This window comes from Scomber japonicus, chromosome 6, assembly GCF_027409825.1.
Source record: "Scomber japonicus isolate fScoJap1 chromosome 6, fScoJap1.pri, whole genome shotgun sequence".
NCBI lineage: Eukaryota > Metazoa > Chordata > Actinopteri > Scombriformes > Scombridae > Scomber > Scomber japonicus.
This window is the reverse complement of record NC_070583.1, coordinates 21,130,884-21,147,166: the sequence shown is the minus strand read 5'-3', so window position 1 is coordinate 21,147,166 and position 16,283 is coordinate 21,130,884. Positions and strand designations below refer to the sequence as shown.

The following is a 16,283-nucleotide window of genomic DNA, read 5'->3' as shown; positions in this document are numbered from 1 at the left end:
TTAGCCTAACATTAATTCTGAACAGAAAGGCTTCAAAAACATAACTGTTGAGGGTATTCCACTAAAATCAGAGATGGGTGTGTAGCTTTGCAAAAGAGCTGCTCATGTGCACAATCACTGGTCATTATCCTCATGATGTTGGGGTGGATACTGAATTCTGTTTTAAGGTGAAACATCCCTTTAAAGGAAATAGATGAAGTGTGGAGCTCCAAAGCAAAAAAGCACATCAATTTAGAAAAATAATTTGTAAATGCTGAGCTAGTGTATAAAATAAAATAAATTAGCTTTTTTTTTTTCAATAGTTTTTTCCCTTTAAAACCACATATATAAACAAAAATGAGTATGTGCTGCTTACATTAGCAATAAATATGACACTTTTCTTCTTTTAAGCGTGTGCTGGGTAAGTTTCAAAAGCACACTTTTTAACAGCTGCCATACACGTTTGAAATCCTGGAATCTTTGACTGCTGCTCTCTGAATAGCCGAAAGGCTGAGTGTTTCAAAATCATAGCACATACGTACAGAGTGATCTAATATACACAATATACATTTATGTATATACAGTACATACAGCAAATCAATGCACAGATGGTGTTGACATTTTTATGTAAGATGTCAGTTAATAAGAAATTTTACATTTAATTGCTGGAGAAGTGTAGCGCTGTTCATTTCACTGTAAGCATTAACTAGTTAATGAGAAAAGCAACCAATGGGTACACTGTGTTGTTGCCTAGGCATTAAGATAAAATAAAACTTCATGCAGTCGGACAAGTTATGGCTCATTAAATACTTCAATCTACCTACTACCCTGTCCAGTCTCACAGATGTAGTTTAATAATACCATCAATAGCGTACAACACACAAAAATGCTTTTGCACGTTCTGTCCGTAGTTTTAAGTCCATTACTTGTCCCAAGGACGCTACATCACTCAACTTTAAAAACATCCTTCAATACACATCATAGGAAGGGTAAATTCAGGTTCAGACAGTTTAATTATATCTGGGAAATCAGCTGATGTGCACATCAAAAGGCTGTATTGGAAATGTCATTGCACCCTGTGGAATACATTGGTTGTGTCGTTGTCAGTGCTTGCAGTGGTAAAGATGGCGTTGCAGCTTTACTGCAGGTAACGGTAGACCTTGAAACAGTGGTTACCAGAGTCTGCCACTGCCACATGACCGTCAGATGTGAGGGCCAGGCCCTGGGGGCCATAAAGGGGGTCCGCTGATGTATTGATGTAGGACAGGAAGGACCCTGAGCTGTCGAACACCTGGTTGGTAAAACAGCACAGTGAGACAAGTTGTATAAGTGAACAATATACAAACAAATGTGCTTTCTGTTTTTAATGGGATGTAGTTTTCTGAGGCTAACCTGGATCCGACTGTTACCCCAATCAGCAACAATGATATTTCCATTGGCATCCACAGCCACGCCTGTTGGAGCATTGAACTGTCCATTCCCCTCCCCATGGGAGCCAAATTTAAACAGGAACTCCCCATCTGCATTGTACACCTGCATAAACAGGAGAACAGTTAGGAGAATGACATTCTGATTTGACAATACAGACAATAAAATAGGAAAAATGGGAAACAAAAATACTATGAAAAACTTTGTTAAACAACATAGTCAGATAGGAACAGTGGGTTCATACCCAAACTTGTTCAAAACATAATTCACTAATAACCAGTCCCAGTGCCAACATACTGTAAATGAACTAAGCAAAGTATGTGAAGGAATCTGCTGTAGCTTCATCATCTATATTCATTGAAATTTAGATGTTATAGATATGCATTTATTCACAATACTTACAATGAATGTTGTGAAATCAGATTGTTGAAATTACATAAAGCTATTTGCTATACTACTATACATACTGGTATACCTACTATATACACACTACACATAGTAGCACCAAGCCATACCTTGACTGAATGATTATGGAAGTCTGTTACCACAATTTCATTTTTGTTATTTACAGCCACAAAGTGAGGACCTGGATGTAGCAGAAGGGACAGAGAGGGAAAGAGAGGAAAGATGAGTCATCCACTGCTTTACAACATACGAGAGGAAGTTCCATACTATTTTTGGACTTTGAAAACAAGACACACAAGTGGTCACAAAGAGACGAAGTGAGAGAGTACTGGACAGAGACGTGACAGAGCTTACGTTCCAACATGTAAAAAGGACAGACATTTATTTTTTTTAGTTCACACTCACAGTGAATCCATTACTTACTGAAAACAGGGCCAGATTTACTAAGCTTTTGTTCCAGTGCAATGTTTGCACCACTTTTTTCTAAAAGAAAAGAGATGGTCCATGTGAGAAATCAAATTGAAAGAACGGGTGAGTTTCAACTGAAATACTGTTTGCGATCAGCTGTCCGTGCAACAAACGAAACCAGGGAATCCAGTAATGCAGGCAAATGGTATTCATTATTACTGGATCACTTCTTTTGCATGTATTGGTGCACATTTTGAATCTTATTTCTGTCTTTTATTACGTGAAAAGCAGGTCTGTGTTCACAGCATTAGCCCTTAGATGCAAAATTAAAGAAACATTATTTGTACATTGATGTCTACAATATAACAATCTTCTAACAATCTGCATGCATTTGGTTCGACTTTAAAATAAAGGGTGTATAGAAACAGGCTGGTCACTAAATACATGAGATTCGTACAAGTGAACATTCCTGCAAAGTATGAAACATAAATAAATTCTGTAAATCTGGCCCGACCACATGCCCTGACTTATGAAGCATTGTTCGTTGTGCATCTCCGTCTGTTCCTGTGGGAGACATCATAAATCAAAAATAATCATATGTACTTGGGATGAAAATCACATTGTAGGCTACCTGCAAAGTGTCTGTCTGATGTTCCTCTGGCCCCAAACTTGGTCACCAGCTTCCCATTAGATTGGAAGATGAAGACACAACAGGCCTTGTTATCAACAGTGATGATATGTCCATTCTTATCCACAGCAACACCTTTGGGTCCCATCAGTCGTCCAGCACCGATTTTGCTCTGTGACAGCCAGAAGGAGAGTTTGATCAGTGAGTGGTACATCTTAAATTTGTGCAGAAAAATTATATATTGTTTCCAGCTCAGACCATTCACCTTGAACTTTCCATCCGAGGAGAAGATGCTAATCCATCTATTGTCATAGTCTGCCACAATGATGTCACCGTTCATGTCCACTGTGACCCCTGTGGGGCGCTGCAGCTGGCCTGGTGAACGACCTCTAACCCCAAACCTCATCTTGAACTGGCCATCATTTGAAAACACCTAAAAAGGGAAAAACAATTGTATTAGTCCAAAACCTAAACAACATATACACATTTTTTTTTAATTTTTTTTTATTGCAGCTCAAGAGAGTGATAGACTGACCTGTATACACTGGTTGTTACTGTCTGCCACCACAATGCGGCCATTACTGGAGGTTGAAATGCCTTGTAGGTTTGTGAATTCTCCTTTATCTCGCCCTCTTGTTCCTGTCATATCAACAATACATCAGGCTAGTTAAGAGCTATACATGTATAAAAATAACTAACAGATCAGTTCTTCTACTTGGCTTGAAATATTAAATATTTCTGCTTTTTACTTTTTGTGTTTTGACAGTTTGAACAGAGGAAAGAGAGAAAAACATTTTGTGCCATAAAGTAGGTCTAAAATTGAATACTATGCGTTATTAAGTACTCAGACTATTCAGAGACATGAGTGCATGTGTTCTCTAGTGAAACATCTTACACCACAGGCAGCAGTGACCATGAGTTACAGCAGGACTAGACAGTTATTCACCCACCCACTCTGTAGATCAGCTCATCTTCAATTGGGTTCTCCTTTTTCTTGGTGGTGCTGTACATACTGGAGGGCCTCCGCACAGCCTTCTGTCGAACATGACCTCCTCCTCCACTCGGGGACTTCACTCTTCTCTTCACATCGTCTGGTGACTGCAGGACATCTGAGGGTTTGACAGCACGCAAGCGGAACGGACTCCCCCTCACAGGCTGTTCATATAGCAGCAAAGAGAAGGTGAATTCTCCCTCTGAGCGAATGGTATATCCAACCTCATAGGTGCCGTTCTTGTTGTCCACCACCTCAGCCTCAGTGCACGCTCCATCTGCAGAGATAATCTCTGCCCTCAGAGCAGCATTACCAGTCTTCACCAGTTCTCCTTCCTTATCTTTAGTAGTGACTGTGACAGTGGTGTGCTGGCCGACCAGTGTATGTCTGAGGCCTTCACCAGTGGCTACGCTTGTGTGGCCCACAGCTCCTGTTGTGATTAGGACTCCCAGGTTTTGGATAGAGCGTCGTAGGCCATCCGTTTCTACCTGGCATTCCAGATGTCCATTCTCATGGGGATACTCAGGAAAGTTGTGACGGGCCAGGGCACTGACCCGCTCACCCATCTGTTTCTGGACCAACAGGACCTCAGTGGCACTGCCATGGTTCAAGGCCTGCTCTGTGAAGTTGCAGCTGCTTTGAATGTTCTCTTTACCTTGAAGCAGAGAGGTCAGCTGGGCTTGCAGCACCTAGAAAACACCCACAGATGAGAAGGCCCTAAATCAGTGGAGTTTATACTAAAAAGTGGAACATTACGGTACATTTGTAATCCCTGCTATTAAAAGAAAAATATCACTGGGAACTCTGACCTTCTGCTTGGTGCTGCAGATGTTTTCCACCTCAGTAATAAGAGCATTCTTGCGTTGATGTAAGGCCTTCTCCAGCTCATCAAAAGTGTTACTGATCTCAGTTACTGCCCCATTTTTCCTCTCTGTAAGCTGCTTGGAGATCTCATTCACAAGCTCAATGGCAGCTGTCAGCTGAGGTAGTCTGCCACAGGAAGGAAAGATGAAGAATTAAACTTTCGAACTAACATCCTTTACTTGTAATACTTCCAAGATCTTCTAAATGCAATTATATCATTCATTATGGATTAAAGCCTACCTGTTGCGCACAGCATCCAGCTGATTTTTCAGGGCTGTCTTATGCTGTTCCAGCACATCCCTCAGAGGAACTGTCACATGCTCCCTATGTTCTCCCTCTGTACACTCCAGACACATGGCTGTTTCACATGACTCACAGTAGAACTCCATCACCTGCAGATGGTGCAGTGGAGCGACAACTGAACATCTTATTTTATGTGGTTAAGTTTGCTTATAAATTCAAATACATATAATAAAATAAAATGAAATATGAAAATTAAGCTTTATAGCAGTACACCGCTTGTGGGTGATTTCTCATAAATCTGTCCCACTATAAAACACACTCAGCCCTGCTGTTTTAACGTACCTTTCCCTCATGGTTGGGGCATGAGAGGGGCTGGCAAGCTGTGGCAGCACTGGCTGACTCAAGAACATTGCCGGCCTCAGGTCGGCTGCACTCTGGGTCCCGCTGTAAAACTTCCATTAGGTTTGTGATGAAGAAGTTGTTCTGCAGGGCAGCCACACCCTTCTCTGGCAAGATAGAAGTCTGTCTGCATACTGGGCAGGACAGTGTCAGAGACTGAGGAGGGATATAATTCTGTAGGCATCTACAAAGAAACAACATTCATCAGAGATAGATTAGATAGGGGGTTGATGGTTGCCATTTCACACATCTTCTGTGGTCACTATGCTGTAAAATGCATATTTATTTTATACTTGCTTCGAGCAAAAAAAGATTCTGGCACTAACATTGTGTACTGGGTACAACAGACAGCACCAAAATATTTAAATAACTGTACTATCTGTCTCATGAGCGACCAAGCTGTGGAAAGCAGTGTTTGCTGCCAAGAGTCCTGTGACATTAAGAATGCAGTCTGCTTTCTTGTGGCCAAGCTTTTGGTGTTTGGTGACTTTTACTATTAGTGTCTTGTATCACATAGAAATATTGGGCTACTACACATGATATAGTTCAATATTAAAAATATATAATATAATACAAACATATATATGTATAATCATTTTAAATTCAAGTAAATCTTGGTCTGAAATAGCATTAAATTGGTAAAAGCTGTCTCATCTTTGAAGTTTGTGTAAAAATGTTTTTAGCACTTGGAAGTGCACCTAAATGAAAGGTACTGTACAAATGAAGGTTAATTGATACAGAACTTACTTCTCACAGAAGGTGTGCAGGCAGGGCAGCACCTTGGGATTATGATAATGGTCAAGACAGATGCTGCAGACCAGGAACTGCTTGTCTATCTGCCTGACCACAGGGCTGGTGCTGCCGGTCTCACGCTTAGCCATAGTGACAGACATTCACAGGGGGCACAGGGAGCTCTTAACCTGCACGCACAGTGTGGAAGAAAAAGGGAGGAAGGTCAAAAAAGGCTTGAGGAAGCATTCAAACAGGGTAAAGAGGGCGTTTTCGTTTACTCTCAGCATGAGCACAAGGAAGAAATGAGTCATAATGATGTTGGCATTATAAACCCGCATCCACTGTGAAGTCCTGTATCTGCTGGCATTCTATGTTTTTCCCTCCTTTATTAAAACTATTTCAGTAGGATGAGACTATTTTTTTCACAAACACCCACATAGCCAGAGGTTGTTGACTTTATAAGTTAAAATCCTAATCAAGCCAATGTTGTGGAAAAAAAATGAATATACGTCATCAACACTGCAGGGCCGAACTTTCAGCCGAGGCAACATTGCAGTGTAGGAGCCAGCATGCCAGTGTTTAAAGGGGTGTAGAATGTATATGAATATTCTGTAGACAACAAAATGCTTAAATGCATATTGCGTAATACTCAGAAATGTTTTATGATACAGAATGTCCTCTGCTTTAATATTTAATAGTAGTTGAATCCCAAAAGAGTGGATGCCGTCTGGCTGTCTCCTCAGATGCCAGAATTGCTGTTACATGAAATTGTATCACTGGGTCAAGCGCAGATTATCTCAGTGTGTGCCAATGACATTATGTACATCTGTCATATTGTACATAAGCATGTAAAGGATTACAGGAACTCCTAAAACACAAACATACTGCTTTGATGTGGTCACAGAACACTGCTAAAATAAACAGCATCAATCTGTATGTCATATGACTTTAAGAACATTTCAGCCATTGATGTGCTTATGTGTCAAGCTTGTTTATAAAATTACAAGATATTGTTTATGACAAGAAAAAGATATATCCAGGCAGATACATACTGTTTAATTCAGCTGTAGAAAGTCTGACTACTAAGTAATAGTAGTAACTATTAAACTATAAAATATTTTTGTTCTTTTAGTTTTCTTCTGCCTTTTGTCAGGAACCCAGGATATTGCAGAGTACACATCAATAGCCATTATAGTGTTTACTTCGTTTCAGATACTGTTCTGTCTGCTCTGCACCATCGTCTAATAACCTTGAGACTGAATTGTATGTCTCCATCCATTTTAACAAGGTATCATTAAATAAATTAGTCATATGAAAATTCAAGGAGTGATGTCTGACAAATTCTGCCATTAGTGGCATGAAGGGCACTGGTACATTGAATTAAAAATTAAAGCAAAGTCAAATAATTGTTTCAAACTAAATGAAAAATAAATCTAATAATAAATCCCAAACCCAGAAAACTGCAACATTATTGTCTCTAACTGCTCTCCAGTTACTGTGGATGTAATGTTGTTATGATATGGGCAAGGCTTTCTTCATGTATTGTTGTGGATGCTAGTTTACTTCATAAACACACTAAAAACACATGAGAAGTTTAAATTAGTTGGAAGGGCGCGCAGGTGGTTGAGTGGTTAGAGCGCATGCCATATACGCATATACCCCGGTTTGAATCCTGGAGGTCCTTTGCTGCATGTCACACCCCCCTCTCTCTCCCATGTTTCCTGTCGGTCTACTGATAAATAAAGGCGTCTATGCTAACAAAAGTTAGTTGGAAGAGATGTACTTGATTTAATACAATGCCACTGGAAGCTCTCCTGTACTGTAGTACACACTTGTCAGGAAAATAATATCTGAAATACACTTCTTGAACAGATAATATAATAATAATCTATATATAAAAATAATCAGAAGATATTCACTGCCTGGCCAAAAAAAGATCACACACTCTAATGTTTCGTTGGACCGCCTTTCACTGTAGGATTGTTTCAATAAGCTTCTGCACTGTCACAAGATTTTTTTCTGTCCAGTGTTGCATTCATTTTTCACTAACATGTTGTATTGATGATGGGAGAGTCGAACCACTGCACAAAGCCTTCTCCAGCACATCCCAAAGATTCTCAATGGGGTGAAGGTCTGGACTTTGTGGTGGACAATCCATGTGTGAAAATGATGTCTGATGCCCTGAACCACTCTTTCACAATTTAAGCCCAATGAATCCTGGCATTGTCATCTTGGAATATGCCCTTTCGCATTGTGCACGTGGAAATGCTCTTACTTTCACTATTAAACATAGCCCTGAGATCTACTGTTGTTTTTCTACGATTTGATTTCACCAAAATAAAAAGAGCATTTCCACGTGCACAATGCAAAAGGAACTCAAAGGATTGGGACTGCACAGCTGTGTAGCCTTAAGAAAACCACTAATCAGTGAGGCTAATCGGGAAAAAAAGGCTTCAATTTTCAAAGATTGGACTCTGGAGCAATGTGTGGTCTGATGAGTCCAGATTGACCCTGTTCCAGAGTGATGGGCGCATCAGGGTAAGAAGAGAGGCAGATGAAGTGATGCACCCATCATGCCTAGTGCCTACTGTACAAGCCTGTGGGGGCAGTGCTATGATCTGGGGTTGCTACAGTTGGTCAGGTCTAGGTTCAGCAACATTATGTGCCCAAAGAATGAAGTCAGCTGACTACCTGAATATACTGAATGACCAGGTTATTCCATCAATAGATTTTTTCTTCCCTGATGGCACGGGCATATTCCAAGATGACAATGCCAGGATTCATCGGGCACAAATTGTGAAAGAGTGGTTCAGGGAGCATGAGACATCATTTTCACACATGGATTGTCCACCACAGAGTCCAGACCTTCACCCCATTGAGAATCTTTGGGATGTGCTGGAGAAGGCTTTGCGCAGTGGTCCGACTCTCCTATCATCAATACAAGATCTTGGTGAAAAATGAATGCAACACTGGAGGAGAATAAATAAATATAAATATTAGAGTGTGTGACCTTTTTTGGTGGCGACTCCTTTTTTGGCCAGGCAGTGTATTTAAATGAAAAGGTGAGCTCTGCTTAATTTATATCTTCCAACAGACCACAAAGGAAGGACATGCATGAATATAACATCAAAGCAATCCTGACAGAAGTAAATATAACAACTTGAAATGTATATATTTTAACTATAAGTTACTTATGATGTGATATATTTATTTTTTAATTATTTATGTACCTAAGAAATTATTTCATCAAAGTAAAGCTTGATGACACAGATAAGGATGATTACATGTCAAGAAAACTATGTTGCTTTGCCATTTAAGACTGCATAAGGGCAATTGAAATCCACAAGATTAATGTGCACTTAAAAAAAAGTGATTCACCAAACTGAAAAAACATCACTTTTAGTTTTAATGTTTCATAAATCCAGAGAAAACACACACAGATCTTTTCCTTAGAAAGCAATGTCAACTCACCCATCCCCTTTCCATGCGTCACAGCCCCATATCTGTATAATTCTTCAGCCTTGCCTCATCTGTCATCCACTGTTCCAACAACAAGGCTTATAATCTCTACATCTAGGCTGCATCAACACAAGTGCTCTCTCACTCTGACCTATCATGGGGCTAACTATCAGGACAGCACAACACCCAGCGCCAAGAACTAAAGCTAACCGCTCTGTCTTTCAGCTCTGAGTAGCGCCTTGAAAATATATCTAGGCTATTTTTCTTTAAGACTAAGGAGAGGAAAGAGGAAGCTTAGAAATGCCACTCCCCAAATTCCTCTTAGTTCCTTCCTTTGACTCCCAGCTGGCCGAGTTCAGGCACCGCCACCTGTCTGTCTGTCTGTCTGTCTTTAGGGAGATGGGGGGGGGGGGGGGGGGGGGGGGGGGGGGGGGGGGTTCGCAGTGAGCTGGGTTGCCTGTCTCACATGAGCAAACAGGCCTTAGAAGCAGCTGTCCCTCTGCAATACAGAGCAGCGAGCTCTAACAATAGCATTCCAGCTCTGCTCACAACTCGCCACCCCTCATCTATTGTCCTCTCCTTTCTCCCTTCTCTTTTTCTTTCTCTCTCTCTCTCTCTTTCTCTCTACCATATAAATGCACTCATAGCATCAGCAGCCCTGATCTCAGCCATAGACGTCTTGCAGATGGGGATTTTCTCGGGCACGCAGGCCCCATTGTTGGTCCTTGCCAAGTGATTATAAGGCCTACTGACTAAGGAGCTCTGCCGAGCCCTTTCGCTGTCCGCACAGGCAGCCCGACCCTCTCTGCATCCCCCTCCCCTTGTCTCCCCTCAAAAGCCCTCCCTTCCTCAGTCTGTCTTCCCTTCTCATGGACTCTGAAATACAGCAGCTGAACAGTGACATCAGGAGGAAGCTTGAGGAGCCAAAGCCCTCAGGCTCCTCCCCTCTCAGCCGGCTGGCTGCTGTGTCTTTAGGGCTGCAACCCCCCCCCCAGCCTTCCCCTCCCTTCCTTTCCTCCCTGCCTGCCCGTTCCCTTACTAGCCCTTCTTGTCTCAGTTCCTCCCACTCACCTCACCACAGAAAGAGGATCTTTCTTTAAAAACAGTCTCTCCTTGACAGCAGTTCAGTTGCGCATGTACAAAGACAACATCAAGGAAATCATTGACGATGGTTTAAAAAAAAATGCAACATTGCTTTTCAACCTTTGTAGAAAAGCTATAAAAGGTTTCACTCATTCCAAGATATATTAAAACCGTTCTTAGACAGACATGTCTAAAAATAACAGAGGTAATCCATGAGTTGAAATATTAAAAATAGCACTGACAGAAATATTAGACACTGACACTGACAGAAGAGTACAGACTAGAGACCTAAATCTGCAGTATACTGTAATGTTTGAGGGAGCATGTGACTGGATATCCTCTCCTAGGCTTCATCACAGGAACTGCATGATCAGCACTTCATACAGATGAGGTCAATTATCCCACTCAGTACTGCGACTGTGTTTTTTTCTCTTTGTACTGTGTCTGTCACACTGGAACATGACGCCTGCAAAAAACAACGCAGAACCTGAATGCTGTTCTCTTGCCACTCTCACCCTACATTACAGTTAAGTGGCTTACTGTCCTCCCGCAGGGGCAAGCCCAGTCTGCCATCTGGATTACTGCACCTCCCAGACTCTGATGACACCATCATGCTCAGTTACCTCGAATCTGACTTAAAGCAAATGCCTCTCGTGCATGTAATCTTGACCGGTCACTACACAAATGCTATTAACATTAATGTAGCCGTGGGCATTCTTGTTTGTGCATAAAGATCACAAAGAGGTATTATTACATGCTTGAGGTGAGTTTTTATGTGCTAAACATTTCTCAACATTTCTCCTGAAGCCAGGGATTAGACAGGCCTAATGTGAACAGTTATTTCAGTCTGCTATACAAGGCCATGCCCTTTTCACCTCTCCAAAAAAATGATACTTGTTTTTGTACCTGTGAGTTGTGTACTTCTAGTAGGGAGCTGCCATACTTTCTGCAAATCAGCACTTTAAGGCCTCTCTTTCCTGCATATAACAGAAAATAATGACTCATCAGCTAGTCCAGTACATTTCATTATTTCACAAAATGAAATGAACTTGCCTTATGACTAATGGATGGAATTAATGATGTTATCTTTGGTGGGTGATGAAACGCTCCACTTAGAATAACCCCCCGAAATTGTCAGACTGAATAAATTATTTATTCTTTCACCCACTGTTATTTTTATTATGTATGAGAGCTATTATATAAAATTTTGTGGGACCCTGCACAATATAACCTTTTAAATAAAGTCTTAAGGGCTTAGGCTTTTTTTTTTTTTTTTTTTTTTACATTGTTACTTTTTACATTTGGTAGTTTCTGATAAAAATCTATTGATTGTATTCACTAACTGAGATAATGTTTCTAAATAAATGTTTCTATTGAGTTTTGTTTATTTTAGTGTATTTGTATTTTTCAATGCTTTGAGGAAAACATATTAAATCCAGTTAACCTGTGTTGTATTGGGTAGGTGGCATTAGTATCAGTGTTGAATAAAAACAAAATGATTAGCATGGCCAGTGGGGCTGAATATGGTATTACTAGAATTGTTATTGTGGTATTAATAAGGACATTTTTAATATGCCAATACCTTAGATTATGGAAAATGTGTGTATCACATCTAACATAATTAGGTCCAAAGCAATCAACTGTTCCACTATTCATATGTCTATCGAACCCTAACCCCCTAACCCTAACCTCATTGAATGTGTTGAAAAGAAAACCATTTTTAGTGATTCTTGCTAAGAATCATCAATTTGAACAACATGTATGTGTAACACAACTAACAGCGATCCACTGTAAGCTGATAAATGAAAAATCATAAGCGGGGAACTGAACACAACATAATTTGTTAATATCATTCCCCAGCTATGACTATTCAGGATTCCAGGATGTTTGCACTTCAAGAGCCATACAAAGTATTTTCCCTTCCCTTCCTCTTCCCCTGTTAGAGAATTTATTATCAAATTGGATTATATTAAATCTGCCTTTACTATGTTTGATACCTGTATTGAATTAGATGCACCAATGTTTGGAATTCCTTTGTTAGTCAGTTACTTCCCAATGATATCTGCAGTATGTCACCACAACAGGGACGAGCTAAAACTAAAAAAACAAAAGACTACAGACTAAATAACTTTCCAACTGTTTATTCCAGCCATCAGCGGTGTGCTGGACTGGTAAACATTGGCGAAAGTATCAATGACCTGAAGTAAGAAGTATTGGCCCTTGATCTGTTGTGTGCTTACACGTGTGGCACCATTCAGTAATGGTTCTTATGTTTAAGGGAAGAGTGTAGCATGTTATTATAGACAGTGTTTGCCTAAGAGAAAAATAGAAGAAGGAGAAGAGAAAACATTCAAACTATGTTATGCATTACTGTGAATATTCTGAATTTACTCTATTTTCTGTTTAATACATAAATTCTGATAATAAATCAATAAACAAATTGGAAACATGTGATTATTAAGACAAATTAGCAGCAACATCTAATGGAATCTAACTCAGACATAGCCCCATGACTGACTGATTACATTGTCTCATTGCAATCTCTCTCTTTGGATTGTTACTCCACTGCAATAACAATCCAAAGAGGGCATTGCACTGTTTAAAGCATCAAGGCTGATGTAAACCAGAGAATGAGACATCCAGACAATCAAATCTCTGAAAGTACATTTTAGTGTTTTGGAGAATGCAAAAGGGCTGTTGTGGGGCCATTGAGGGGTGCCTAGCTCTATGCTGACTCATCAATCATTATTCACACAACACAAAAACCTCTGCTCCTCAAACTAACAAGCTCCCCTTACATTTCACTGCATCAAATGAAGGAATCTGTCTCAATGCATCAGTCTCTGTCAGACCGTGGATATGGGGATTCACATAATGAATGAAAAGGAATCTGCGGACATAGTAGGTCATATAGAAAACGTTTTAGAACAATAAACTCAACATGAGATCTTTATTTTCTCTTTTTATTTTATGCTGTATTTTTTATAGAACTAATTACATCCATAACTAGGCTCAATGTGAGCATTTTTATGTGAGTGAAATCTGTACAATAAAAAGACACACTCACAGAAACTGAGTCTCACTGTACAATGTAATTGTTACTGTGCATCAGAGATTTGTGCTGTAGCTGTTTTTCATCCATCCTCCTTTGTGTGCAGACATTAGATTGATAAGATCTGACAACTAATGAGAGAAGATAAGAGAAAGTGACCACATCATGTCAAGTATAGCAGTCAGCAGAGTTTTAATCAACACTGACACAAAAAGGCAGTCAGGAGTTATCTGTGTCTCTTCCTGTCAGCTCACTATCACAAAGGCTGGCAGAAGACAATGCCTTATGCAGGCAGCGTGTCCGCAGGCATAACATGTACTGCAGATTTTAGAAAAGGTCAATCAGTGCACGAGCAGAGGCCCCTGCCTGCGACCCTTTTACACCAGCAACAAGAGACACAGAGTAACTGGTGTCTCATAGGATGACTCAGTCACAAACTGCCTTGTACAAATTGTCCTCTGTAAATGTACTAGCAATGTTTTCCTTGATGATTTGGTTACCAGTGGTCACTATCAGGAATTATTGTTGTTGCAACTTGTGAACGAAAATGTAATCTCATTACAGCAGAATCTATAATCAACTGGATGTGATGTTGGCATGATGGTTTGATGGGCAACAAAAATGTTTTACAGTGTTAATATTAATGCCAAACATTTTCTACTTATGTCTTTATAACGCAAGTCTGAGTTTAGTTGATCTGTATTTGCTGAATAATAAACGATAAATAAATAAAGAACAATATAGTTCACTGAAAATAAGGATGGCAGGTTAAAGTTCAGTTGCTGAAGTTTTAATAAATGATCACCCCTGTAACTCTGTGAATTGATCCTGATGCATTTTTTATTGGTTTAATTATTGGTTTAAGGCTTAGGCTGAGAAATATTGCACTGCAGCCTCATAAAGTCTCATCTAATATTCATTATGCACGTTATATCATGTCTGTGACTATGTTCATCTTCATGGGGTTATGAGTCACTTATGGTGTCTCATGTGATGCCCTGATGAGGCAGCTGTAGCTCAGGAAGTAGAGTGGGTTCAATCAGAAGATGGACTGTTTGATCACCAGCTTCTCCAGTCTACATGCTGAAGTGTCCAAGGTACTAAACCCCAAATTGCTCCAGATAGCTGTGCCATCATTTTATGAATGTGTGTGTGAATGGGTGAATGTGGCTTGTAGTGTAAGAAGCACATTGAGTGGTCTAAAGACTATAAAGGCACTACTGTATATAAATGCAGTCCATTTATGTACATAACCTAAAGTAAAATGCCACCAACCCAGGAAAGTGTTGACTTTAATGAAAATGACCATGTCTGAAGTGGTTCAGGAAAATCCATCTTGAAATGAGGCAATGTACTGAGTTTAAATATTGGATAAGAGCAATCTTTGGTGTAGACCTACAGTGCATGCAGTATAATGAGCCAAATCTAATCTAATAATGATTCAGAATGTAAATAGTAGAAAAATAGAAAACTGTAGAGTCATGTACTGTATCAAATTACTTTATCATTGTCCTTGTTCTGGTATATTAACCAGGAGTAAAGTCATCTAAGTCTAAATTAACTGTGGGGTGTTTTAAGACATTAAAACATTAAAAACACCCCACTGTACTTTCTCACAGGTGAATGCTAATGTTATTACACTGCAACATGGTTAAAATAAGGTCCTATAATTCAACTCGCTTTTAATTTCCTAGCATGGGAAGTTTGGTTTTCACTTGACTATAAACAGGTAGGAGGTAGGTGTAAAGATCAAAACACATGTGCTGTATTAAATAAGTTTAATGAGACCAAATAAAATAAATGTAAAAGATGAACTAAATAAATCATTTCAACAGATATGTAAAATTCAAAAATATTGGGTGTGTACTATTTGATTTCCTCCCACAGGTTTAGAAAATCAGTGTGTCTTTCCTTTGCAAGATAATTGATTTTGTCATCAAAAATGGTCCAGCTTGATCTTCATCACTGTATGTCTGCCTTTGATCAAATTAGTATTCAAAGGTTGTATCTACTTACTTGTAAGCTACACCCCCCCCCCCCTTCCCAGTCCACACTTTGTCATCATTTCCCGATTTACCAAGATGTATGGAAACATTAGAGTGTAATGGTACAGCCAACATAGCATCCTGTCTATGTCTATACCACAGTCCTTCCACACATGCTGCTGGCCTTGTCTACCTAAACAGCATGCAACATAATATTCAAGACTCCAAGTACAAGATGATGCAATCATGTAGCACAGACTCACACATGTAACCCCCTGCTAAGTATCTGCCCTCAGTCACAGCATCCAGGAGGATGTCTGCAACCTTGCTGTGAACCATAGCAGGCAGGCAGCAGAGCATAATCTGCCAAACGTTTCCATCACCTTCCCGCATTGAACATGTGACTGCTAAGATAGTTTAACACTGAGAGAGCCATGCTTCAGAACAAAAGACTAATCAATAAAAATAAAAAAAAACACAGAACCATCGGCTCTTAGTCCAGGCCAGAGGTGTGAAAATGATGCATTGGCTGTTGCTGTTGCTGCAGTACAATGCCACACAAGTAGTCATTGAGAGTGACATAAGCAAACATCACGATGATTCACATGTGGCTCTTCCCGGCATTAT

The 16,283-nt window shown here is 39.9% G+C and overlaps 1 protein-coding gene across 1 annotated transcript; it reads right to left on the bottom strand.

Annotated features, from left to right (window-relative positions):
- Positions 1–216: 216 nt before the first annotated feature.
- On the bottom strand, positions 217–9,566 carry LOC128360119 (tripartite motif-containing protein 3-like). The gene is made up of 13 exons (XM_053320460.1): positions 9,549–9,566; positions 6,093–6,265; positions 5,289–5,529; positions 4,944–5,095; positions 4,649–4,829; positions 3,799–4,528; positions 3,384–3,487; positions 3,114–3,281; positions 2,852–3,020; positions 2,236–2,295; positions 1,923–1,993; positions 1,372–1,512; positions 217–1,270 (listed from the first exon to the last, which is right to left on the bottom strand). Exons 2-13 carry the CDS (start codon positions 6,236–6,238, stop codon positions 1,118–1,120), a joined length of 2,316 nt encoding a protein of 771 aa, XP_053176435.1. The 5' UTR covers positions 6,239–6,265; positions 9,549–9,566; the 3' UTR covers positions 217–1,117.
- Positions 9,567–16,283: the final 6,717 nt, after the last annotated feature.